General features: G+C 37.6%; 1 protein-coding gene and 1 long non-coding RNA gene across 7 annotated transcripts; one reads left to right on the top strand and one right to left on the bottom strand.

Moving 5' to 3' along the window:
* Window positions 1-2,626: 2,626 nt before the first annotated feature.
* On the bottom strand, window positions 2,627-19,134 carry LOC111945736 (uncharacterized). Of its 6 annotated transcripts, XR_015284685.1 has the most exons (5): window positions 19,044-19,127; window positions 11,598-11,708; window positions 7,233-7,385; window positions 3,272-3,350; window positions 2,627-2,789 (listed from the first exon to the last, which is right to left on the bottom strand). It is a non-coding gene; the product is annotated as an uncharacterized LOC111945736 (long non-coding RNA). The 6 variants fall into 6 exon arrangements; XR_015284684.1 differs by lacking the exon at window positions 7,233-7,385 and having other exon boundaries at window positions 3,272-3,353; XR_015284683.1 differs by lacking the exon at window positions 7,233-7,385.
* On the top strand, window positions 19,031-27,758 carry UFM1 (ubiquitin fold modifier 1). The gene is made up of 6 exons (XM_086881450.1): window positions 19,031-19,319; window positions 19,414-19,470; window positions 20,197-20,254; window positions 22,349-22,388; window positions 22,773-22,805; window positions 26,433-27,758. Coding segments are annotated over exons 1-6 (258 nt in total). The 5' UTR covers window positions 19,031-19,317; the 3' UTR covers window positions 26,501-27,758.
* The last annotated feature ends 3 nt before the right edge of the window (window positions 27,759-27,761 follow it).

Here is a 27,761-nt window from a genome sequence, read left to right as displayed (position 1 = left end):
TACCTGTATTCCTTACTGGAATTCCTGGTTCCCAGGAAGCCATACAGAATCTAAATAATGCATTTTGCTGCACAGGCAGGTTTTTTTTTCCTTCCTTATTAATTCTAATTCCCAAATCTTTTATTCCCTTCTGCCTCTCAGAGGTAGTTCCAGACTGCAAAATATGTACTATGGTATTTTGATTTAATATGTGACATCATTAATTTGTCACAGTGAAACTCACATTTTGCTATGCTCTGCTAGATTTTTACTTGATTTTTAGAAAAGGTTGTCTAAAGATATCTCAGTGACATATATTGTGATATTCATAGAAAAAATAAGTATTGTTCTATTCTATTGTGTTGTTATTACCAGTGGCAAAAGCAAGCTCTGTGGGTCTCTATTGCAATTTTTTTATGTTGGCTGGTTCAATTGCCATAAAATAAAACCTTTCCACACCTGCTTGGAAGTTTTGACCCCATGCAAGCTTTTTCAAAGGGTTCAGTTCATTAGATCAAAGTTTTTTTCTGATATAAAAGAAATAGCTTTTGGTTCCTTTGAACAAGAGGAGATTTAAATTTTTTCAGTTGTACTTTATTGTGGGATAAATCTAGTGGCTTAGGTCAGAGAACTGGAACACATTAATTCTTGACAGAGATGATAATATAAACCTTGGAGATATTTAATAGTGGATACAAGTAGCTTGAATTTGGGCTGGAAAAAAGCCCAAGAGTTAAGTGTAAATTTTAGGTATCTTCTTTTGACTAGGCTGTAAAAGCAAAAAGAACAAGACAAAAAGATAGGGCAGATAACCAGGTAAGTAAAAGCTTACAGGTTTAGCTTAGTCTTGGATCCACAGAATCACAAAGCAACTGAAACTGGACAGAATCCTGCAGGTCATCTGGTGCAAAGCCTGCTCAGATCAGGGTCAATTATCTCAGCAGGCACAGGGCCTTGTCTCATGGTGTTCTGAGCATTCCAACAGTGAAGATTTCTCATCCTTTCTGGATAATCTGTGCCAATCACATGCCACAACATCCAATCACCTCCACAGAATTCTTTTCTAATACCTGGTCAAAGTTTCCGCTGTTGCAGCTTGCGGCTGTTGCCTCCTGTTCTGTAGCCATGCTCTTCTGAGAAGTCTGAGGTACCACTACCACAGGAAGAAATAAGCTCTGCAGAGAATAATGTACTGCTCAGACAGAGTGTTCCTTCTATGCTTAAAGCATCTAGGTTAAGATCAGGCAGCAGGACAAATGTTGGGAAAGTCTGTTCATGGAATATATTAGTATTTATTAGTAGTTTTCCTTTGGTTATCACATCACAGATTCCTAGCTAAGAGCAGGGTAGCTGATATCTGGACTCACAAGTTGAATTCAAATGTGTTTCAACTTTGTCTGCCATTACAAAATAAATATTTATAAAAATACCATACAAAACTGCTACTTTCAGGATTGTCAGTCTCAGACTTTTTAAACAAATCTGTCTCAGCTCAGAATAATTTTCTGATTCATAATGAGCATCTATTTTGTTTGTGTCAATTTAATTCCTTAGGTAACTTTGCTTAGAATGACTGTAGATATAAAATAGCAAATGAATTTCAGTAAAACTAAACCCTTCCTGTGGATTTGTTATGCTCCACTGACACATCTCTTTTTCTGTCCTCCATCTTCATTCAGTATTACTATTCTTCAGCTCAGATAAATATCACAAAAAGGATTATTGAATTTTGTTGTACTAAAATGCCATATCTTGCTCTCTGCTTTGACATTTTATTGATCAATAACTTGTCAATGCAAAAAAGACACAGCTATTTAACTTTCTGTGTGCAAAGAAAGAATATGGGCTATTATTGGATTTTTCAAAGGCCAATGTGGGGGACATGAAAGAAGCAGCCCATAACGGTGGGGAGACTTAGTGAGAGGAAATGGGACAGACAAGGCAGAGATACCACACATTTGTAAATAAAGAAGAAAAACAAGGTTGAGAAAAGTATTCTTATCTTCTAGGGGATTCTATGGATTCACAAAATGTTTTGCCCTCTTTCAATACAAAATGCAGTGAAAGAGGAGGCAGAACTGGTGATACAATAATAACAAATAAGATTTGATGCTTTCTTTCTTCATACCTGGGTCATCCATACACAAATTTCCAACAACTTGTGACACAGGCAAAAACAGCTGCTTATTATCTATAGTATGTGCACTGTGGAGTTATCTGGCAATTTGAGAACACACATAGAAGTGATGCCTGTTACTATCTGTGGTCCAAACATCAACTTGGGTTTCTTTGCAGGTAGGATTATCAAGCAAAAGTCACAGACAGAGAACATGCTTTTCCCACCTGTGTTCAGCCTGCCCTTATTGCTGCAACAAAATGGAATTTTCATCACTGATGCTTCCAGCTGTGTTACCATTACAGCAGTTTCTCTGTGAAGACCACTTCATCACTCCTGACAGAACCAATTAAGGCTGCTGATTTTCAGACAGAAAACATCGAAGCATTTTGCATGTACGCCTTTCAATCTTTCATTGTAAATCAGAATTTTAGGGTTGATCTTTATTGTCTTAGTTACTTTAGATGTCAACAGTAAAATAAACCACTTTATTTATTTATTTATTTATTTATTCATTTATTTATTCATTTATTTATTCATTTATTTATTCATGTGTGTGGCTCCAACAAAGTGATGTCCCATTCTTTTGCAGTTACAGAAACACTGAATCTCATTCTTGCCAAGGTCAGCAAGTCCTTGGAAAGCAGCCTATGAAACAGCGCCTTCAGACAGGGAGCGATTTTTCCAACTCCATCTAAAGAATAAAAAGGTAACAGCAGAGCTCCTTCATTACAAGTTCACCACTGCAGCTTACAAAAAAAAAAGCCTGATTACACTTCAAAAATATTTGTTGTGGGGTTTTGCTTATTTTCTTAAAGAATAATTATACTGCATCATTTTCAACTCCCATATGAAATTCTGTATGAGACTTTTCCATTTCCAAAGTAGATTTATGGTGTTCTGCATGATAAGCCTGGGGTTTTTTTTCTAATTTTATTTAGATAAGATAGTGCTTTGCATTCAAAATTTAAATGAAAGAAAGAACATGCAGTTCTTAAGCAGAATTATGCCAAAAACTTCCTATGCTGATTTAAATAGTCTGAGTATTTAAAAATGCATTGATTAATCACTCCTTAGCACTAAGATATGCAGGGAAAAACTGGTTTTAGAAATGGGCTAGAGAAATGAAGTAGGCCCAAATACAAATCTATGTTTTCTGTCTTCACTCTTGTTTACCATTTCTAATGGAGTAGGATGTGTTTCTTCAGTGTTTTCTTCTTCTGCTGATGTTCTGATCCTTCAACTACTGGCAAAGCTGCTAATTCAAAATTGGTGAGTAAACTTCATATCATAAGGTGCATACTTATTTTAATTACTTTTAGACATGCTGAGAATATCTGCAAGGTGATTAATATAACTCATTTTAATATAAAATCAAGCTAATGACAAATAATATATTTCTTGCGCTTTCAACACAGAGAATATAAATCCTTACTAATGAAAGAAAAAGCTTTTACATCAGAGTAAGATTACTATACTGAAGCAGTTATTTATACATATGTATCTCAGAAACTATTTGCACATTAAGAAACTTACAAATCCTAAATAAAACTAGAGGATGTAGTTACATCTAGATATTTAAGATCTATATGTATCATAAAGAACAAGAAAAGTGGGGATATTTTCTCCTCACACTCCTCTAGATTATTACAGTGAGTTTAATTTTTGAATGCAGGTATATTACATACAGTTCTCCCGAGCCAGAAATTTAACAAGACTTTAATGTCTCATGTTCGATCAATGACTTTTCATTTTCTATTCTTTTTTTCTTTTACTTCTTTCCCAGTCCCCTTTAGCTAGAGGGAAGGGCTAATTTACTGAAACATTCATATTTACTTAATCTGCTGCATAATATCGTTATTACTCAGGGAAGAATAATACATGCTAAATATGAGAGAAATTGGAAAAGCAATGTAAGTAGCCAAAATTAAGGTGTGATAAGTAATAATATCAAAGCATCATAAAGAATGATTTTTAATCTACAAAACATGCAGGTAGGTTATGACAGACTCTCTTTTACTCATTATTTTGAAGACAAACTATTTGTTGTATCTTGACAACAAGATTCAATACTTACTGTGTCAAAACCAATCTGCATTTTTAAGGTGCACAGCTGAGCCACCAGACACAAATAGGGTGGAATACACAAAACTTAGACACATATATGTGGTATCCCACAGTAACAACTAACAAGAAACAGGAAGTTTAACAAGGCAAAATATCTGAAGTCAGACATATCAAATAGTGCAGGTGAATCTCACTTGAGAAGAGTTGTTTTTAATGGAAGTCAAGGCAATCAGAGTAGGATTCATTTGGAGGTTGTGACTACCAAAATCTAGGTGGTTAAGCTTCTTTAGTCTGCACAGATGCAGATGGTATCCCTGGGACTAAAGAGTGATTCAGTGCCCAACCACTCAATACAGGATTTAGATGTGCAATGTTTGGACCATTTTAGCTGCCTGTTAGTATCCTGGGTTTCATACTGAGGAGCAAGAAGGGTGCAAATCTCTCTGAAGTGTACCACCTTTTCCAGCCCCTTGTAGTGGGCTTAGATCAATGGAGTGTTTCAAATGGCACAAGCAAAATCACTTTTAGGTAACTGAATGTTGTCCTGCCCAAATGCCCCCACCCTGCAATGATCTGATTACATGAACAGACAAGGGCATAGCAAAATCAGATGTTCCAGTGGTTTCCACACTTTTTCTTACAGTGGGAAAGAAATGTGACTGCTAGACCATTCTGAGGAATTCTTTGGGACTCCAGAAAAGGTCTGGAGGCACTTCTATAAGATACATCATTGTTAAGAAATTTGTCTTTCCAAGCAGGATTTCCAGCACGGGTTTCAGACTGACAGACTGGACATACTCAAGATCCACAAGAAAGTCCATGTGATAGGCATGGCATGAAGATGGCACATGCCATACCAGCCCACGATAAAATGTTCCTTGTCTCACTCTCCTGACTAGTTCCACATGCCAGGTAACAAAACAAGACCTGTTGCTTCCTAAGGCAAAGTTGGTAAGCAAGTCACACCATCACTATTAGTTTTTATATTGAGGTTCATGGTGAAAAATATTTTCTGAGTTTATCAGACAAGACTTAATACGAAGTAAAATAATTATTATTTGAATAATACTTCTGCAAGCAAAGCAAATGTTAACATATTGGTTCTAAATATGTGTTGCAGAATTGAAGTTTAAAAAAAACCCCACAACCTAACTAAACTGTTGCCAACAACAAAAATAACTCTCCCCAACTAAGCAATTTGCAAATATTAAAAGAAGGATGTGTTCTTTTTCAGTTTTTATTTAACAGACTGGATTAAGAGCCCACTTGCTCTAGCATAATCATTTCTATGTCTTTTCAGCTTAATTTACTATTTCGAGTGGATCAAAACTAATCCTTTCTTTTTCTAAGGGTTTGTAGATGCATGTCATACAGTTCAGTAAATGTGACTAGTGGAGTATATATTTAGGAAGCATTTTCTTTCCTTTTGTGTGCTTAGCTGTATTAGCTTGAGTATTAACCAAAGTTGTATGAACAGAGTCACATGAATGGGTTAAAATTAACCCATCATAAAGATCTGCTGTCAATCAAAAAATTGAATTTTCATTAAGGTCACACCCCATTTTTTTAACAGAATTAGACAAGAGTTTAAAGAAAAAAACAACTGTGAATGCTCCCATTTTTCAGTTCTTTTTTGTTTTTTTTTCCAGTTCCAATTATTTTTTCTCTCTAAAACTTTAGAAGGAGTCAAAAAATTTCTACACATGATTCAAAGGTAGCTTAGATTCCAAATTTTACAGTCATAAATATGCATGACTGAAATTTTTGATCCATTGAAGTGAATTGCAGAAGTCCCTTGGACTTCAAAAAGTTCAGGAATATAAGCTGTGTTCTCTTCTAAATTTTCTTGAAGATCTATATTTTTGCATCACTGGCTTGGAATTTCTCTACATTAACGTGTACATTTCTCTCGTTCTTGATATGTACTTGTACATAAGGGAGGAAGACAGAAGCAGATGCTAAAACATCTCAGATGAAGGGTTTTTTTCAGTAAACAAGATAGTGCTGAGGGAACCAGCCACTGCCCCTGCAAAGCTACACTACAGTCCTTACAAAGGTTGTGACAAGTGTGGGGGGTTCCTGGTGACTGGTAAAATAGAAACATCTGACCCAGGAAGCGAAAGAACTGAACAACTACAAAATAGATGTTCTAATGTCAGTGAGAAGTTTATGGAACGAATCCTCCTGGATTTTTTATCTGGGTAATATGATGGACTCAAGGTGACTGGGTACCAATTTAATCAGTATCAATTTAAAAAGGGCAAACTCTGAGCATCTTAATAGCTTTCTATGATGAGATGATCAGCTATGCAGCTGATGGGAAAGCAGTGGATGTCATTAACCCTGTCTTTGCTACAGTTTTCAGGGAAACTCAGAATGTTCAACAAGGGCAAATAAAAGTCCCGTGTCTGGGATAGAATATTATCAGGTAACAAAACTGATTGAGGAAGATCATACGTGCAGAAAAGTGAGCAATGAAGGTCAAGTGCATTACTGGACTGCATTAGGAAGTGAGGTCAGCAAAATAAGGAAAGTGATTCTTCTGTATGCAGCATCTGAGATTCCATCCAGAGTACTCTGTGCAGTTTTGGGATTCCTAATACAAGGAAGATTTTGATAAATTGGGCAAGTCAATTTCAGGCACACAATAGACAAAGAAAGGTTGGGCAACGTGGGCTGATTCAGGAACAAGGAGAGAAAAGTAAGGGAGTGGATTTACTGCTGTATTCAGCCAGTAAAATATTCTGAGTATTTTCCTCAGTTTTTCCTTTAGAGTTCCTCTAAATGTCACATGATTAAATGTTTAATCCACTTTTCTTCATATTGTTCCAGGGCATAAACACTGATATTGCTAATTCCTGCATCAGTACAGCCCTGGTCTGGCTGGCTTGAAAACAGTTTTCCAGATATTACTAAGGGAGCTGGTGGACAACAAGCTGACCATGAGCCATCAATGTTCCTAGTAGCAAAGGAGACCAACTGCCTCCTGGGCTGCATTAAGAGCATCACCAGCACATCAAAGGAGATGATCCTTTTACTCTAAGAGAAGTCAAACACTGGCATAGGTTACCCAGAGAGGCTGTGTGGTCTTCATCCTTGGAGATATTCCAAATTTAGCTGGAAAAACACCTCGGTGACCAGCTTTAGGTGATACTGCCTTAAAAAGGAGAGGTGAAGTAAAACTTTTCCAGAGGCACCTTACAGCCTCAGATATTCTGCAGTTCTGAAAAGAATAATGTAGATAACAACATAAAAAGCATGCCATAAAATAGCAAGATTACCTCTTTCCTATAACATTCATGTTCTGAAAACCATACAAGAAGCTTGAACAGAATAATTGACTCAATAAGTCAATAGGGTTTCTTAGAAAATCCACTTCCACCATACTGATAAAGCCTTTGATAAAACATGCCTTCATGGGCTTTGAAACAGAGTTAATAAGATTCTCTTTGAAGTGAAAAAGACTAGTTTAGTCTGACAAAATATTAATAGCAAGCAGGACCATTTCCATGTGGCACCAAGTTGCTGAACAAACACAGTCATTCTGCTTCAGAAGGCCATTAATTTCCACAATCGTCTTCCTGTCTAGAGAGTAAATAGGAGCTTTACCTGGAACCAACATATTCTACCTCATGCATTATTTCAGCATAGACTGTGCAAGAAAACAAAAAGGCAAAACAGAGCAAATGCACTCTTATCTGATCTTGGGGATTCTGGCTAATCTGAATCTGTAGAATAGACCATGGACCTCACTAACTACCTACAAACACTCCTCAAAAACCTAAACCTATCTCATACTTCTTTGACATTCTCCCTTTCAAAATAAACACTTTTAATTAGATGTCAAACTAAACTAAACTAAACTAAACTAAACTAAACTAAACTAAACTAAACTAAACTAAACTAAACACTTTCCAAATCCCCTAAACCATCTAAACCTACTAAATTGTGAATGCTCAATTCTGTAAGAATATGATTCCAGCTACAACTTGTGTATTAATACCAATTATTATGACATAATGAATGTCACAGTACCATTTTAGTTTTTGAACTTCCTGCCAAAACAACATGCTTCATTGTGAATCACAAAAAAACAAGGAAAATTGTTAATATGACACATTTTACATTTTATTATGGATGTTAATATGATACACTCTATTAAATAATGTATAGCTTTTCCATGTGGTATTTTTTAATTATTATAATAGGTCTTCTGTGTTTGGAAATCTGCTAATAATTCTTATTATAAATAAGAATTTTTACAATAGGTATAATGTGATGTATTGCCATGGAGAGACACTAATCTTCTTTTTAGGCAACATTTACATTGGCTTCTCCATACAGGTGATTCACTTGGAATACATTGTCTGAATTTGCATCACTGATTACTCTGCATAGGAAAACAAACAAGATCCAAGACTTTATTATCCACATTGGACAGCACATTCTAATTTAACAGAAAAATATGAATTTAGGGCTAGATAGTCTTGCAGTAGCAATCTCTTGGCTTACATATCACAGAAAAACAGATGGAAGGTGAGAAATGGTGAAGAACTGGTACCTTGTGCAATACAAACATGATTGAGTACAGGGTGTACAGCATGGGGAAGGCAGAGAGATAAGTGGAAAAATATGCTTGGACTGAAAATAAATTAGGGATCAGCAAAAGAAAGCAGAAAACAAGGAGACTATAAGTAATGCTGGAGTTATTCAGGATAAAAATTTAATTTGATATAGAAGAAGAAGGAAAAATATACACAATAGCATATTGGCAGAAGTTTTTTGCTAGACTTTAACAAAAACAAATGTTCAAATACAGACAGTGCAAACGTAATCAATAATGAAACTAATGAGAAAAAAAAAGTAAAATTCAGGGAATTTTTTTCCTCTGTCAGTTTTGGGTAGATTTTGCAAGTTAGCAACGTGATTGATGTTATCTCATACTTGCTCATTTCATTTTCCCATTTTATGTAGTTTTAGTGATCTTACTACTTAATTAACAATCCTTGTGGTTTTACCATTTTGGTTCCACTCTTCTGAGCAGCAGAGAGGTGACACCCTCAAATTTTGTCCATTCTTTTCTAATCTATTTCTTTTTCATCTTCCAACACTTTCCCGTACAGCTCCTTCCCTTTGAATTGGTGTATTGAACCAGAGGCAAAGGGCACAAACTGAAACACTGTTCTTTCTGAACAGCAGAACACTTTCTCACTGTGAAGGTGACTGAGCACTGGCACAAGCTGTCCAGGGAGACAAGGAATCTTTATCCTTGAAGACATTCAGAAGTACACATGGTCCTCTGCCACCTGCTCAAGGTGGCCCTGCTTGAGCAGTGAGAGGGACTCCAGAAGTCCCTCCCACCTCAATCATTCTGAAATTTATCTTCTTTCCAATGAGTTTATTCAATCTTACTTTTGCAATTTTTTTCCATTTAATTTCTTTTATTAGATTCTATGCCACTACTTACTACTGTTATATTACTCTGCCCTTCTAACAACCATAATCCTGATTTATCTTTGGGAGTGTTCCCAAAGCAATTGATAAAGGAAATAGGTGCAATGAAGCTTTCAGAAAAAGATAATTATCTGATAAAGTTAGAAATAAAGTAGCCCAAACTGACTCCATGTGGTGGAACGACTGATCCCAGTACAAGTGAAGTCTTCAGGATAGAGGGCATAAAGGTAAGACATCAAGGTGAACATTTAAATCATCATCACTGTCTTTTTTCACAGGAGGAAGACAAAGATAATTCTTCAGATGAAAGATGCCTTCTTCTGTGAAGGCATCGCATCAGCCTCAACTGAAATGTGCAATATGGTTATTCTTTGCTATTGCATGAGAATGGTAATCATTACTGTATTTATCCACTGAAAGCCTATTTGCACTTTCTTCTACTTCCAGATCGTAATGTGATTTTACTTTCATGCCAAGGAATGACTGTTAACTGGTATTTTCACAGGTATTTTAAAGATTGTATTAAAGAAAGTATTATTTTTTGTGCTTTGTCTCCCCATATTCTAATGAGAGAACCAACAAAATCAAGTTGATTTCCATTGGGTACCTGAAGTATACAAGAAGGAAGTATACAAGAGGAACAGTAGAACAGGGGCCTGAATAATGAAGCTCCAGAACAACTTAGGGGCATGAACAAGCTGTAGGATTCACGTCACCAAACCCTGTTGTTTGCCCAAAGTAGATGTCAATATGAGAGCTAATCAGTCTAGGCTTCTCCCTGTTACCAGCTTGGGAAGAAATTGGAACTTTGAGGAAACAGCTCATCTTTTCAGATGTCTACTTCGAAATTGTACAAATTGTGCACTAGAAGTACGTTCATTTCACTTTGAATATAAAGGGAACACAAGGAAATACAAGCTTAGGTATACATATTTACAAAATTGGCACAAAGATTTGGTCAGCTGAACCCTAAAAATTCTGTTGTAGTGTTGTATTTGCAGTTAAAATTTATTGCACTCAGAGGATTTAAAGGTGTTAATATATTTTCCTATGCCTTGCTAAACAGTAGCATTTAGGAGACAGCATAAAGATATTTTAACAAGCTAATATGCTGCATAAAACCCCCTGCAATGAAAAGCACAAAGTTACTGAAATGAATTATACATTCTTTAGAAACTCATTTGGCACAAGAAGTTGTGACTCTGGTCTTCATTTGCTAGTTAAGGGTCATTTTCTGTTCTCTGCATGTTTCTTGATTATTTCTAAACACTGTTATGCTTCAGAGCTTAAAAATCCCTTATGCCAATATAATTTTGCACTTACTAGAATTGATTTTGTTTTATGCGTAATGGTCTGGAAAAGAAAAAGTTTCTTACCACATCCAACAAAAAAGCATCTTAAATGTTCAGAAAAATCTTCAGCATTGTGCTACAGCAAGCACTGCACAAGGAGGCATATTTCCCAGGTCAGAACATTCCAGCTAAACCCCTGATCAATTAAGAAGCCCACAGGAAGGCGACATGCAGAGAAATACTTGGCTTTGTACCCAAAGAAATTAGAATGCAAATCCTGATAAACAGAGACACAATTTGAAGGCTGGTGTCCTGAACCACAGCAGGTTAGAAAGGCCTGCACTAGATGAAGAAAATTAAAGGTCGTGTTTATCTTTTTGCCAAAGAAAAAGCTTTGGCAATTTAAAAGTCCAGCCTTTGCAAACACAATCTAGGTTTTCACTTCTCTTTTATTTTCAGATAGATGCACCACCTTCTGTAAATCTCTCTTCTAATCCCTTCAAACACTAAACTAGTGATCTGTGTAACCTCAGCTGCATGACAGAGAAAACAGTCCTCTTGCAATAATACTTGCAGATTATATAAACTCTCTTCTGGCCTTGCCATCAAAGAAAACAAAATGGAGAGGAACAACACAAGAGGTATCTTCATAACAAATGACTGAATAAAGAGAATATATACTAGGTCACCTTGTTTAAAGAACTGTGAATGATATCACAGTTGAAATCTTGTACTAGGCCACTTGGAATCACAACTTTCTGGACTTGAAATTAATTTCTTCTTCAGACTTCTTCACCAGTCTTTACATGCAAAAGAGGAAACATAATTTGACTTAATTTCTTGCTTCACTTCAGCAAGTGTCTGTGTAGTTCTTTTTAGTTAAATGTTAACTATGAAATCACTAGAATAACCTGTTATTTAAAGTTTATTAAAAAGAAGTATTCCTCATTTAAAAAATCTCATAGCCTAGGCACTTCATGAACAATTAAATTGCAGTAGGAGCTGAATCAGAACTCTTGCTGCACATAAAGGATGAAATTTTGGATGAAAAATTCTCACTGAATTGTTCACGATGCTAATAATTTAAATCTGCATGTAAGGACCAACCTGCTGAAGAAATGAAACAGCACAATAAGAAAACTACCCTAGTAGTATTGCAAAAGCACCTTGGTTTGGACTTATATTTATTCTCCACAGGAAAAAGAAAAGGGATACCACAATAAACATATTCCTAAACTGAATTTATGCTTCAGTACACTCTTATGTTTCACTATTGAAGTCTGCAATACATTTGTGTGTATTGTCCAGTTCTCTGAATCATCTTTTAAATAAGGTGATTTTATGTCCAGTAGCAAGCCAACCCACTGTAATATATAGTAGTAGTAAACCTAAATGACAGAATGTCACAGCCTGATGATGGGCACAAGAAAATCAACACACAGAGCAGTTCACTGGAGAAAAGAATCTGCATAATTATATGAAATAAACACTGGGCCATTTCAGACCAGCGTGCTCAGAATACAGAATCTGCTGCTTGCAGCAGACAGGTAATAAAGATACGTGTATTTTCTGAGACTGGCAACCAGCTGACAAAGTAAAATCTCCTCACAGTTCTCCAAAGCACAGTTAATAAAATATTCTATCAAGACCAAAGATAACTGTCCTCATTGCATAATCAAGCAAAAATGATTTTGATAAAGTTAACAATTGCAGTGAAAAGGTTAAATATCTGGATCTGGATATGCTTTCTTTACATCTGTATCTTCCATAAAAATGTTTTCGCTTCCTCACCAGAAGAATGGGTGACCTCCCCCCAGATTTCAATAACTACAATTTACTAAATAGTCTCAAACGAAAAGATGGAATTTTATTGCTTAGTGTCCTATTAATACATGGATATGACTTCTATGGAAAACATTTTAAAACCATTTTAAAGCCATTTCCTGCATATAAAAGCAATGTATCACAAAAGCATTGCCATCATTAAAAACATCCTTAATTGTCATCATTACAAAAGAGAGATAAATCAAAATACTTTTAAGATGACTGGGATAACCAAAAACTTATTCATCTGGAAAATTATCCATAACAAAAATGATTTCATACAAATTCTTGAAAATAGGACACACTATATATATGTAATGATGTCATGCCCTTACCACATAAATCAAATTACATGAAAAAAAATGTCAGCTATGAGAAAGAGTAAGCAATTTTTGTTCTTCCTTACACTTTTACCCTGATAAATGCTTATTACCATAGAATCATGGAATTATTTAGGTTGGAAAAGACCTTTAAGATCATCAAGTCCAACCATTAACCTAACCCTGGCAAGTCCACCACTAAACCATGCCCCTCAATGCCACATCTACAGGTCTTTCTAATACCTCTAGGGATGGTGACTCTTCCACTTTCCCAAGCAGCCTGTTTCAGTGTTTGACAACCCTTTTGCTGAGGAAATTTTGATGTCCTCACACAAGGCACAACTTGGGGCTATTTCCTATTGTCCTATTGCTTGATTCTTGAATTATCATTTTGATTAAGATAAAGATTTCTTAATAATTACTTTTTCAAAGCAATTGAAAAAAAAAATAAAATCCAGCACTGGTACTTTGGAAGATTAATCCTTGTTTTGAAATGTGGTTATCTGTACAATTTAACCACACACACGCATAAAATAAAACTTCTGGAGCCTAGAGACCTAGTATTATGATTTCTATATGACTAATATGACATTTGTATGTGATCATCTCATTTTGATGAATTATTTTAGTAAAATGTTTGTGACACAAGAGAACTGTAATAGGTTTTAATTATTGTTTTGTTAGAAGAAGATTATGAAGATGTGTCAAATTGTCTGATGATTAACTCTGCATGGCATTTCTAGAGTGTAATAATCTTCTTCTATCTCTGGCTTAACAAGGCTTTTTAAAACCCCTATGTATGCCTTTATTTTACAGAGAAATTCAGTGACACAACAAGGAACAGAAGCCTCATATGGGCTGCAGGCTCATCAAAGTAAAAATTCTACTTAAAGGAGGTTAAAGTCTTCTTACTGGGGTGTAACAATGGGGTAGTTTAAATAGGCTAAATTTATGTTACACCGCTAATTAAAAAATAAATAAATAAATAAAGGAGAAAATGGAATCTGTAATCAAACAAAAACAACTTAAGAGAAGATGTAGTGCTACTGCTTCCTTTCTAGAGGGATGAACTTCCTACAGAAGGAGCCTACCAGACTCTGCTTGAGAAAAGCAGCTGACTCCTGCTGACACAGGAGGACTGCAGCCAAGCAGGTACCTCCGTGCACTGGGGGATGGGTCACAGAGTTACCATTGAGGAGCTTGGGAAAATCAGGGGAGCACCAAATCACCAACGTGCTGAGCCAAAGGAGAGTTAAAGGACTGGACTAGCCAAAGGAGAACTCCAGCACCCCAACTATAGGAAATATATCAAGAGGAAACCTGACCTCCAAGACCTTTAACTGAAAACTCAGTTATCTTAAAGGTCTTTTACAATCTAAAAGAATTCTGTGATTCTATGATTCCCTACTGACCAAAGGGGAAGATCTCCTTGTCTCTGCTGTGTCAGCTCAGACCTTTCCCTGAGCTGATTCAATGCCTTGAGCCAGCAGGGAAACATCCACGTCTTTTGCTGATTTGAATTGACTCACTGCTGGGTTCCCCAAATACAAAGACAGATCAAGAAGTAGTCCAGAAGCCAGGAACAGATTGCAAGGCAAACTTGGGGGTAAAAAACAGGACCTCTCTTTTTTCAAGGGAGTTAGCACTACTCAACCCTCCTGGTGAAATCACAGCCTCACTAAGAGCTGAAGGGATCAGCCTGTTCCATGTGCTCTGTATGGAAGTGATTGGTTGGAGAAATGCTGTGTTTCCTCTGCCTCTCCCTTCTGTAACATGTTGCTTGGCAATGTTCATTATTTAATTCATTGCAAGAATGGAAGAAAAGTATGCTGGTGCCAAGACCTAATTTTCTGGTACCTGCTAAAAGGCTTAATTCAGTACTTTTTCACCAAAGATTCCTGGAAGTCACACATTCATTATCTAGTCTTAAAACTGACAAGCTAAAAGCACATTTTGCAGGTGGAAGACGTTTTACTGCGTTTCTTAAAATTCCAGATTTCATACTTCCATAGAGTTCTTAGCATAAATGCTTATGTAATAAGCTCTTCCTCCACATGGCCACTTCTTCGATGGCACAAAAATTGGCATTCTTCAAATAGCACTCATGAATGTAGAAATGCAACAAAGGTTAGAAGATTTAAGTCATAGTGTGCGCTTCAGAAGCAAAGGAGAAATCTTTCAAAATTACAAACAAGCTTAATTTTATGGCCAGACTCCAAACTGGTCATGCTGACTTGTTGAAGGAGAGGGAAATTTCGAGTCCCAGTTCTGCATCATGGGGCAGCTCTACTTGAATGCTCAGCAATAAACTGCAGCTAACAGAGACTACAGTAAGGGAGGATAAGAAACAAAGCAGAAAAACATAAAAGCAGGCTAAGTAACATTAAATACAGTTCTCCAGTACTTTCTAATCTGTGTTGTGGACATTGTTCTGTTTATTTTCCTTCTCAACTCAATTGCACTGGGCCCAGACAGGTGGAATATAGGCATAGCTTCTATTTACTGCAGTTATCTTTTCTCTTGCAATTATTAACCTCTAGAAGGTCTTGCCCAAAGAGTTGTCAGAGATATCCTAGCTCATGTCGGTAACATTCACAGCATTTAGGGGCCTATATTTTTTTTGTAATTCTTTGTAATTTTTTTTTTTCATTTTCCTGACCTAAAAACTTTCTGTTGAACAACTGCATTTACATATTGCCAGAGATCCTAACTGTTTTAATTAATTGCTGAAATTGTCATTCCTTTTGTCATTTATACAGCTAGGAAAGTCAAATTTAGGTCTCATTGCTATAACACAACGTATCTGAATCTGGGTAATTAAGAGCTGTAGCAAAAACAAATTTTGTAAGGAATTAATTTTTTTTCTCTGGCTTCACTCACAGGGAAAGGAGGGCAGACTTTTTTTTTGGAAATGAACTAGTTTTTCTGGAGTTGAAGGGAATGTTGTATATAAACCCATTAGTGAAACAGTCCTCTAAACCATCCCTGGCTTGTTTGCAGATAGGACAAGTCCCACTAAGTCTCCCAACTAAAAGAGAAAAATCAAGCACATTCTCCTTCCTCTAATCACTGTAAATTCTCCTAAAGAAAATAAGTCAGCCCTGCCAGCTTTTTGAACAGGTTGAGACAGCATAGGAAAATTCTGATATGGCAGAACTGAAGAGATCTTCCTTTTGTGAAATCACTGGGATTCCTGAATGTACATCAGAAGATCTTGACCCTGTGTGTTGGGTTTGCATGGCAAGGTTTTACTAATGGCAGGGGCTACGGGGATGTCTGTGAGATACTGCCAGAAGCTTCCCCATGTCCGAAAGAGCCAACACCAGATGGCTCCAAGATGAACCTGCTGCTGGCCAAAGCTGAGCCCATCAGCAACACTGGTAGCATCTCTAGGACAACAAAGTTAAGGAGAAAAAAACCCCCAAACCTACAGAACAGCAGGGAGAGGACTGAGAATATGTGAAAGAAACCACTCTGCAAGCACCAAGGTCAGTGGAGGAGAGGGAGGAGGTGCCCCAGGTGCCACAGCAGGTTTGCTGGCAGGACTTGTGATCTCTGGGAGGGACCCACACTGGAGTAATTTGTGAAAGGGACTTTACTGGGGGGAAAAGGTAGAGAACTCTGAAGCAAAGTTCAGTCCAGAAGGAAGGGGGTGGGGGGAATGTTTTTAAGATTTCACTTTACTTCTCACTACTCTGAGTCAAGTCTGTTTTGCCCTTAGCAGCAATTGGTGACTGAACTCTCCCTGCCCTTATCTCAATCAATGAGCCTTCCATTATGTTTTCATTTCCCTGCCCAGCTGAGGAGGGGAGTAAGCAGGCAGCTGGCATGCAGCCAGGGTCAGCCCATCACACCCTGGCTTTACCATGAAACTCTTGATGCCTGCTCAGAATACAGCTCCACAGCACCTCAAGCCAACCTAAGGTGCAGTACAGTATCACTGCCAACTAGCTGTGCTTCCTCATGTCCTTCTTTGTTGGTGGTTTGTGAAGATAACCACATTAAACCATCTAAAATGAAATTTTTTGGGGTTTTGCCAAATCAGTTCCCTGAACAGATCCTCTACCTGGTCACAAGTTTTGCTTCCTTTGCTTGACAGAAGACAAGACCACGTGGCCAGAAAACATGACTAGCCAGACCTGGATTTAAATTGTTCTCAGCACTACAGCACACATATGCTCAAACTGGTTTTAACCAAATAAATCTGGGTACTAGACACAGTCCAGTTCCAATATGAAGATTTGGATAAGCTTATTTCCTCAAAGGGGAAGTACTTATACTGGGAGGCCAGAAATGAAGTGCTGAAAAGATCAGTCTTTTATTTCACATCTGCATTCATGACCTTAGAACAGGAGACAGCAGTGCATTAATGAAAGCTGCAGGTAAGAGAGATACATAAACCAAAGCCATAACATCATACCTACATAAAAAACCAGCTGATTTTGAAAAGGGCAATAATAAATACAGGATGAGATTTAGCTACACTAAATGCAAGGTTAAATACTAAGAGATGACTATTAATGAGTTCAAATTTCAGGTGTGATCTCTTAAAAGCAGGGGGATTAAAAAGCCATGAGATCATTAGTGGATTACTAAATGAGTACAACCCACAAATTCAATACAGCTACGAAAAATAACACTAATATAAATGCAGAACATACTGGGAAATATGCATGCAATTGGACAAGCTGATAGTGAACTTCTTGAGTTTTTTAATTTTTTTTCTTTTTCAGTCTGGTGTGTGTTCATATAAGAACAGCACAAGGGTGGAAAGCTGAATTTCATGCCTGGGCAACAAGCCAGTCCTTAATAAAAAAAAATATTGAGTCCAAAGTATCAATTGCCTTTTGTACAGTATGTCATCTACTTAAACCCTAATGAGTCCCCAACAAAACTTAACACAACAAAGTGCTTTGCCATGACCAGTATGGCTAGCAATGTGTGACACCAAATACTTCATCTGCAGTGAATGCTGTCCTTCCTGCAGACAGCAGAAACTGGGGAAAATATAAGGGAAATCTGATAAAATATCTTCTATAAGGATAATACTGACATATCAGGGTTGAAAACTCAGTCATCATCTGTATTAGCAGATAAATGAGTATTAAAGGCAAAGACTACTTTGCAGTTCCATGCCACCTTATTACAGAGAATGGATTTGTCTAAAGTCACAGACACAAAACTGGAACCTGCTGGTTTTCTGCCATAAAAGTATCCATCACTATCCAAATTAAACCCCAGTCCTCCCTCATCACAAGGAAGATGTTGACAGTTTTAAATATTAAGGGGATAGGAATCAGTGTTTGAATCTACCTTTGCCTGCATAATTTTAACAAATACTTGCACACCATTTTGGTTTGAGAGCAAAACGGCATCACATAATTATTAGGCTTGGAAAGGACCTCTGAATATCATCTGCTCCGAACCCCAGCCAAGGCAGGATCACCTAGAACAGATTACACAGAAACGTGTCCAGGTGGGTTTTGAATGTGTCCAGAATGGGAGACTCCACGGTCTCCCTGGGCAGCCTGCTCCATTCTGCCACCCTCAATGTAAGTTGTTCCTCACGTCGAGATGAACTTCCTGTGTTTTAGTTCCTGGCCATTGCTCCTTCCTGCCCGTCGCTGGGCACCACTGAAAAATCTCTTGGCACTCAACTTTGGGGCATTTATATGCATTAATGAAATCCCCTCTCAGTCATTTCCACAGACAGAACAGGCCCAGCTTTCCTCTCTCTCTCTCTCTCGTAAGATGCTCCAGAGCCCTCATCATCTTTGTGGATCCTCTCCAGGACACCCTTGCCTCTTGCACTGAGGAGTCCAGAATGGGACACAGCACACCAGATGTGCCCTCCGGTTACCAACCCCCCTACTCCTACATACTCCCTGGATGATCGCAGCCCGCCGATCCCGCGGTCCCGCTCCCCTCCCGATCCCTCTGCGCTTCCCCCAGCGCCTACGGAAGCGCCGAGTCCCGGGGCCGGGGCCCTACCTTGGCAGCGGAACAGCCACTGCTACTGCCTCACTAGAAATCCTCCCTGCGCTCCTCCGCTGCGCCTGACGCACCCCTCAAACTCTCTGATTCCCAGCTGCAGTGAGGCACGGAGGAAGAACACGGCCGATCTTTGCCTCATAGCGGGTCGGCGGGGCGTGTTATCTTCCCTTTGTGGTCAGGCGCACCTCGGGCAGCTCAGGGCCGGCGAAGGCCCGTGTGCTGCGGGCGGCGCTGACGTGTCGGAGGGAGCGGCGGCGGCCCTGGCGGCACCATGTGAGGGAGGGAGCGAGGGAGGGAGGGACTGCACGGGGGTCCCGCAGCCCCCCGCGCTCCCTCCAATAGCCCTAACCCCCTGCTCTCTCCACAGGTCGAAGGTCACCTTTAAAGTGACGCTCACTTCGGACCCCCGGTTGCCTTACAAAGTGTGAGTGCCGGCGCTGCGTGGGGCTGCGGGGAAGTGGAAACGGGGCACATTGCGAATGGTCTCTAATGGCCATCCCGGCGGGGCATTCCGCCAGCGGGAACGGCCTTTGCCGACGTCCGTGTGGAATGACAGGCGGTGTCCGTGGGTAGCCCTGCTCTCGGGGCTTTCCCGGTTTGCTCTAGTGCCGTGCGAGTCTTCCAGAGAGTTACAGAGTCACTCAGGTTAGAAAAGACCTCTGAGGTCATTGAGTCCAGCCTTTGCCTGATCACTGCCTTGACAGCCAGACCATGGCACGACTGGCCGCGTCCAGGCCTTTCTTGAAAACCTCCAGGGACGGTGACTCTACCGCCTCCCTGGGCAGCCAGCCACTTGGTGGACAGCCCTTTTGACAACCCTTCCAGTGAAAAATGTGTCCTGATGTTCCCCTGCCACAGCTTGAGGCCGAGTTCTCTCTTCCTGGAGGAGACATTGCTGTGGAGCTTATCCCGCACCTCCTGAGATGTGCCACATCTGCTGAAACTGCTGTTCTCATTCTCTGCTAAAAATGCTTCTCTTGAAGCATCTCACAGCCACCAGGGACCTATTCTCCCTTGACTTGTGCTTGCACAGCTTTGGCAAAAGTACTTCCATTGGTAAAAAGGAAGGTTCAATCAGTAGTTTAACAGGAGATAAAGTTGCTTTTGGTTTGTTTTGGCAGCCACGTATTTACTTGTGTTGTGATTTCAGGTTAAGCGTGCCTGAGAGCACACCTTTCACAGCTGTCCTCAAGTTTGCTGCAGAAGAAGTAAGTAGGGAGTGATGATGTTGGTTTTTAACATTTTGCATGTTAAAAAAAAGCAAAAGCTTTTAATGATAAAAACGCAGTGGTTAATTCAGCACAAGGAACTGCTATTGGTTACAGATGGTCACAAGCTTTACTGGCCTCAGTGGGGGCCTGGCAGAACTTGCAGAATCCTAAACTTTGTGATCCTTGCACAATTTATGCATCAGCAGATGGCATTGAGGTGCTTTTTGTTTTTTGTAATTAACTGTTTCATATCAGCGAGGTAAAAAATTGTGACAGTAAAGAGAATTAAAAGGTACTGCTATTGGATACTTAATACTGAAATTTCTTATGTGGAATATCAGGAAAATACTTCAGAATTATCTGGGAAACTCTTAAACTCTTGTCACATTCACTTTTAGTAATCTCTGACTTTGGAGGAGCACAGAGTTTTTGATTGTGGAAGGTACTGAGATCAGCCATATGGGATAGGTTGAAAAAACTGACTTAAGGGAAGAAGATGTGGATAGTGTGTTCTTTAGCCTCTGTGTGTTGATCTTTCACACTGAATCCTATATCATTAGGTTTTTTAATTGCCCACATAATGTATTTGAAGAGATGTATCATGTTGTTTCAGATTAAGCATGCAAAGGTTAAGAGACATTCACTGGGTGTAAACAGTAAAATCAGTGCTCAGAAGTATGATGGTTCTCTTCATCTAACTAGCAAAAAATCAACTGAGTGTGTTCCTACAATTCTCCTTCTTGTCTTTTTAGGAAAACCTGGGACAGTTTGGGTTATTGAAAATTTCTTTTGTTTGAACATTGTAATTGTAATAAAATAGGAAGGATAACAGGTTCCAGGTCTTGAGTCTCCTTTTGTTGTTACTGTTACACCACGATGTGACAGAAATTATTAGAGGAAACACCTGTGGGGGGAGGCTGTGGATTGATTTTGTTGTAAATTTATATGAAGAGCACATTATACAGAATATTGCTTGCTGTTGAAGATATTTAATGGAGGCTTTTACTATGTTTTCCCCAGTTATTTTTATTCTGTATTAATACAGCTGTGCCAACACATAGAGATCTAGACTGAAAAGTCTAACAAACAAGTATGAGGTACCAAAAATGAGTGTGACTGAGTAGTTGGAGATGTTGAAAGGGAGGTGCTACTTCTGGTGGGGGCTGCCATTGAACCTGTTAACTTCACCTACTCATGGAATGTTAGTTAGTAACAATGTTAGTTAGTGATAGGATCATCTGAGAAATGTATTTAAAGAATCATTACTAACTTAAATATTCACATTTAGCAAATCATTCTTTTAATTGGTGTATTTTGAGTATCTATGGGAGTTTTGCTGTTTGACCACAGGTTACTCTGGATCAGCACTGAAGCTTTTTGCATCTCTTTGAGAACAGGGAGAATGCAGTGCTTTGTAAACAAAGAGTAAAAAAAGATTGTTAAACCCTTCCCCAGGAATGAAGCCCCTTGTGAAGTGGCATTGAAAAGAATGACAGATAACTTTTGTGTTATATGAATGTTTTTTCGTTCCTTGAACTGCATAGCTTAACATTAACTTATGCAGTGTGTTGTGACTCAAGAACCAGTTTCAGAGTACCTTAAATTATATACATATGGAAAAGATCAAAATTTGGGTAACGTTCTTAGTTGTTCTCAAGGGGGAGTGCATTATTCTCTCAGTAACTAAAACTTTCAAGGCAGAGAAGTATTTAAATTCTGGCTATTTTGCCTTAGCAAAAACTTAAAATTTGCCAAATCTTAACCACATTTCGCTTAGATAGAAAAAAACCTCATTTGTAGTGTGTGATATCTATTGGGTTTTTTCCTTCATGTTGTCGAGCAACCTGGTACATGTCTCAGGTGTACTTTTGCACAATAGTTAGGAAAAAATCTCCATTACATATGTGGAATTACTACTAAAATAGTCATCCATTTCCATTAAATAAAGATAGTTATATCTATAAATGTGAACTCTTCTCTAACTTTTTTTTGTACCTGAACCAGCTAAAATTATAATTTTAGTATTACTCGTGTATTTTCTGCTTTAACAATGTCTCTTATGCTGTTTTGTCCTATTCATATTGCCTTTAGTTCAAAGTTCCTGCAGCAACAAGTGCCATTATAACAAATGGTAAGGATATAGTTTATATATATTCTTAATAGTTTTTGTATTAAAGTTTCAGTGAATGTTTATTGCTAGAATCAATACTGTCTCATGTTTCACCAACTCTACGCACTGTAAATTGAATTTAATAATATTACAGCATTGTTTAAACTTCTGCATGAGGTAAAGATATTAAACCACTGATTCAGTTTTGTCCAAATATATAACTTGGATTCTCTGTGCTGGAGGTTTCTTGTCAGTTCCCATGTTTTTGGTTATAGGAAATAGCTGCATGATGACCTGATGTAATAGCTGTATCTTGCTGGTATGTTTTTTGAGCTGCAAGTTTAATGTAATAAATTGTAATATGTGTGTTTCATCTTCTTTTTTCTTTTTTTTCCTTCTTCCTAGATGGTATAGGAATAAACCCTGCACAGACAGCAGGTATGTTACTGTGTATGGATCCCAGTATTTAAAACTCATTATTTTTCTTCCAATCTAATGTCAAGCACATGGGATTGTATTACATTGTAGGTTTTGACTTCTTAAGTGGGAGGAGCATTTACCCAGTAGTTGAAAACTACAGTCATTGTAGTGTGTAAAATGTGTTAAATCCAAAGAACAGTGTTTGGGTTTTTTCATTCAATGTTTATTTAGTTCTGTGAAAAAGTGGGGAGCTTCTGATGTTTGGAGCTTTGCATTTAATATAGAGTTTAAAAGCAATACTGTATTATGTGCTCCTGCAGTAATAGGTAACAGCTGTATTTCCCCCATGCTCTAACTAATTTAGTGGTACTTGCTGTTCTAGCAGCACTTCTCATTAGATATGTTAAAAAAAGTAAGTGTTTAAGAACAGGAACTCCAGGGGTTTTGGAGAATGTTTTCAGAAGAGCTGGGTTGGAACTAGGTGATCATAAAGTCTCTTCCAAATCAGACCAATTTTTGATTCTTGCTGATAGCTCTCATGTTCTCACCAAGGGGTTCCATGCCAAAAATTCCTGATTTCAAATGCCTAGGCTGGCCATGAGAGAAGAGTTTATCTCTGTCACAAGAAAGTGTCAGACCCCTCCCCATCACCTCCTGAAATACATGGAAAGAGGTTGAATTGTACCAATAATGGTCTGCTGTCTGGAGGCAGATTGTTCTTGAAAAACTGTGCTTTTAAACTAATTGGGAAATAATTACACTGGTCTAATCTTAAACCATTTGACAAGAGAGTGGAACAGAGTATCTCAGTAGAAAGTTACGACCATTTCTTACCTACTAAGTGCTAGTAAAAACGGCTTTGCTGCTTATGGAATCCAGTCATCCAGTGAGAACTTGAATAATTTTACTCCTGCTTGCAAACATGATGAATAGTTGATGGAGACTTGCTGCTATTCTGGCTTTTGCATGAAATCCATGCATCCATTCATCTGTCCCATTTAAGCCTTTTGACTGCCAGTCATTACTGAAGGTAGCACAGGAAAGAAAACCCGAAGTATTATCAACACACTTAGCTGTGTAAACTGGAGAGTATAAAGTAAATCCTTGCAGAGCACAGAGCAATATCTGATAATGAGAAGAGCAGTTGCTTGACATTGGTTTGGGGAATTTCTTGGAGGTGTTAAAGAAACCATTTAAGTGCAGAGACCTATTTCTGAGATCTGTGATTGCATCAAGAACATTTGAAAATGAAGACCAATTTGTGTTCTTAACTTTCTGCTCCACTGGAGACTTCTGTCCTGCCTTAACACCTGGATTATGATTTCACAGGTGTACTTCCTCAGGCAGACTTCTCAGCTGATGCTGTCCTTGTCATAATCCCGTGACCTAGTGTATTAAAAACAGATAATAAATGTAATAAATTACTTTAGTTACTAGATCATCACCCACGCCTAAAGCCACATTTTCACATGACCACTGATGAATACTTAGGCAAAATGGTAAAATTGCTTAAGGTACACTTAGGCTGTTTCTCTTCCTCAGCAATATGATTTGATTTTGTGTTATGTAGCTTAAATTAGTTGTAGCTTAATCCTTTAAAATAAATGTATTTAGAACTACTTGACTGTTGAATGAAAGCATCCATACAGTAGTTCATTGTACTTGCAGCTGTGCATATTGAATTCACATCTCCAGTTGATTTGCTTTACCTCTCCTAAGCTCTTAGAAATATTCAGGAATTATTCAGTAGTATAAGAGAGCATCACATAATCAAGAAACAGGTAAATTAAAAGCATCTAGATGCAAAATTTTGTTATCACTGCCTTATTCTGCACATGTAAAATTGGGCACATGGATTATGTTTTTTTTAACATAGATGTTCTGTCAATGATGTGTGATATTGCCCTTAACTGGGAACAAAATGAGCCAGTCCACAACAAAACAAACCTCCAAAATCAACCCAAACAAAACAAGCAAAATACAGGTTTACACCAAACTTAGTGCTCAGATCAAAATACCTCCTCAGTTTACAAGTAAATATAAATAACTTAGGTATATCTTCTGTTCAGCCTCATTAATTGGTATCTCTAAATCTACCTTTTTCCCGTCTTTTTTTTTTCATATATCTGAGTTCTTAGAGATTGAACAGTTACTTTAGTCTTCAAAAACTTCCAAAATAAGATATAAAGGAATAAAATTTTAGTAATCCTTGGGGATTTCAGAGCTTTTGTATTATTACACGATTTCCCTTCCTTTCTGAGAAAAATCACTCAGGTATGACTTTCATTTTCCTTACATGATTTCATGGAGTAGGGGAAATGAAAGCCGAAAGAGCTAGGCTTAGCACTTAATCCCTGTATTGATTTCAATTTTAAATCCTTGATAGTTCAGGGAGTAGTATGCTATAACTTTAATAAAGCCAGTGCGATACTGATGATGAAAACAGACTGAGGTGAGGTGAGCTACTGTCTTCATGAGATGCAGCTGAGGCCTGTCTTAAAATATTCATAATTTTATGATGACCATTACAATAGGGTGTTACCAATCTAGAGCAGTAAGGCTAGTAGGCAGTTCTGTTTTGCTGGTGAGACAGGTTTGCATTCAGTGGATTTTATAGATATCTTCAGTACCTGGTCTTGGCAGATCTGTATGACCAGAATGTCTTCTGATAACATGTTCTTTTGATTAGATTTTCTAAGGGTCAGTATGTTGAATATATACAATTAATTTGATCCACTTGCTGGAGAAATGGAGTTCAAAAAAAGGGTAGCTTTATTCTAACACACAAAACAACTAAAATGGATGTCAAGTATCTTAATCTTGTTTGTGAGAGCACTCTACAGCCCTGGAACGAGATGCTTGTGAGGGAAATAGAATTACTCTCTTTTAAAAGTTAATGCAAGGTTCAGTAAGGAATCAAATATAGTCTATCTTGTACAGCAGTAATATGAAATAAAAAAATAAATATTCCATATATTAAATAAATACATCGCTTAGTGATTTTCAATCATTTCAAATGTTACATTTAATAGAAAAAAATAGCAACCTGAATGCATTAAAAAAATTCAACACATGTAAATATTAGAAACTTTTAATTTTCATTATGTCTTCTTGAAAAGACTATGATGATTAAGACACTACAGTAATAAATAAGAAGTTGAAAGGGATTTTTTATGCTAAAATAAGACTAACTTGTGCTTGGACATTTGGAGAACCTTTCTAAAACAACTGAGGTTTCGAAGTTAGAAGTTGATAAGTACTGAACCAGGGAGAGAACTAAAAATGGATGAATGAATGAATGACCTCAAGATAACAAAATAATTATGGAGAAGTAAAACTTCGTCTTATGTTCTTGAAATTATTGTGGCTTATAAGTGAAATCGGGCATTTGAGTGTGGAACTGTAAAGTTTGAAAGGCTACGCTTCACAAGGTCTAACATTTTTATTTAAAATAATGAGCTCTTTGGGAAAAGAGGGGCGAGATACAATTCTATGGAAGCATGAAAACTTTGTTTCTGGTATGTCAGAGGAATTACTATGAAGCTGTTAAACACTGACTTGACACTGTTACCCTTTAAATGTGTTTATTGAGGGAACATTGTATTTTCTTGGTTAGTAACACATCCCGTTTTCTTTTTTGTTTAGGAAATGTGTTTCTAAAGCATGGTTCAGATCTACGGCTCATTCCCAGAGATCGCGTTGGGAGCTCCTAACATCGCCTGAAAGCTGGGGAATAGGTGACATTGCTTTGCAGCAGAGGTCTATTTATTTTGGAACTCCAAAATGCACCTGATGAATTGGACTTTTTTAAAGCAAGCAAAACTGAGTTCCCAGGATTTTTTTTTTTTTTTTTGAAACATAAAAGTTCATTTTCCTGTTAAAAAGCATTAACTCATTCACTGAATCTTCCCTGATTAGTAGAACAGGCTGATAGCATGTTATGTTGCTGTAAGAAAGACAGACTTCTCTGTAGGTGTTACTGACACCACAAGGGTAAGCACAGCCACCATCAATAGATACTTAAAATACTGGATATTAAGCTCACTTTGTGAAGAGAGAAACTGTGTTGTGATGTTGCTACAAAGAAATTATTTCTACTGAGTGCTTAAAGATGGGGTTTTTTTGTTTCTAAAGTTAATTCCATGTTCATGGGAACAACTTTCACCTGATTCATGTATTGATTAAAGAAGAAGGGAGATTTCAGGAGTTTATTACTCAAATAAGTAAACAGCTGCCAAATGCTCCAAAGTAATTCTAAGATTTAATTGCTGCAAGAATATGAGATTAAAAGCAGATTTCTCTATTTTAAGACTTCATTTTGATTTACTATGAAGTAAGATTAATCTTAATTTCAGAGAATTTGCAAGACCTAGTCTCCTCACATGAAGTGCCATCAGCTGGGAAAGACTGCAGTGTAATTTGGGAATGTGTAGACTGGTCAAATATGTCATTCCTTTTTCAGTAAACTAGTACTGGTTCTTTCCAGAAGTCTTTGTTTTGTTGCTGCCTGTTACATAGAAAACAGCATAGAATTCACTGAAATTTTTTTGTTCAGATCAGAAATTGCCAGGTGTACACTATCAGTTGTGTATTTTAAGTAGAGAAATTGCTGCTTTTCTTGAACTGGTTGTCTATTCTGTTATATAATGTATTTTAAAAAATATTACCATATTTCATTTTTTTTCTGTTCTACTGAGTTGAACAGAAGGAACAATGGGTATTGCAGTGCTTGGTTAAATGAGTATTGTCACAAATACAACTGTCCTGTGCAATCATCATGCTTTAGAGAGATGTTGAGATAACGTGTCAGATAATGCAGAAGTACAAAATGCCCTTCTGAGTGGGTGTAAGCTTAGGAAATAAAGAAAAACTTCAGAAACCAATATTTGCCCATAAACAGCTTCCCAATTTAAGATAAATTGTAAGATTCTGTATTTTTCTTTAATAAACAATTAAATGAAAAAGTTCAAATGT

Source organism: Cyanistes caeruleus, chromosome 3, assembly GCF_971803275.1.
Source record: "Cyanistes caeruleus chromosome 3, bCyaCae1.hap1.1, whole genome shotgun sequence".
Classification (NCBI taxonomy): Eukaryota; Metazoa; Chordata; class Aves; order Passeriformes; family Paridae; genus Cyanistes; species Cyanistes caeruleus.
This window is presented reverse-complemented; position numbering and strand designations above follow the sequence as displayed.

Bases quoted from the DNA above. Each gene is read 5' to 3' on its own strand.
- UFM1 (XM_086881450.1), top strand. The intron at 20,255-22,348 runs GTAAGTAGGGAG...TATTGCCTTTAG, and splicing joins TCAAGTTTGCTGCAGAAGAA to TTCAAAGTTCCTGCAGCAAC. The intron at 22,389-22,772 runs GTAAGGATATAG...CCTTCTTCCTAG, and splicing joins AAGTGCCATTATAACAAATG to ATGGTATAGGAATAAACCCT.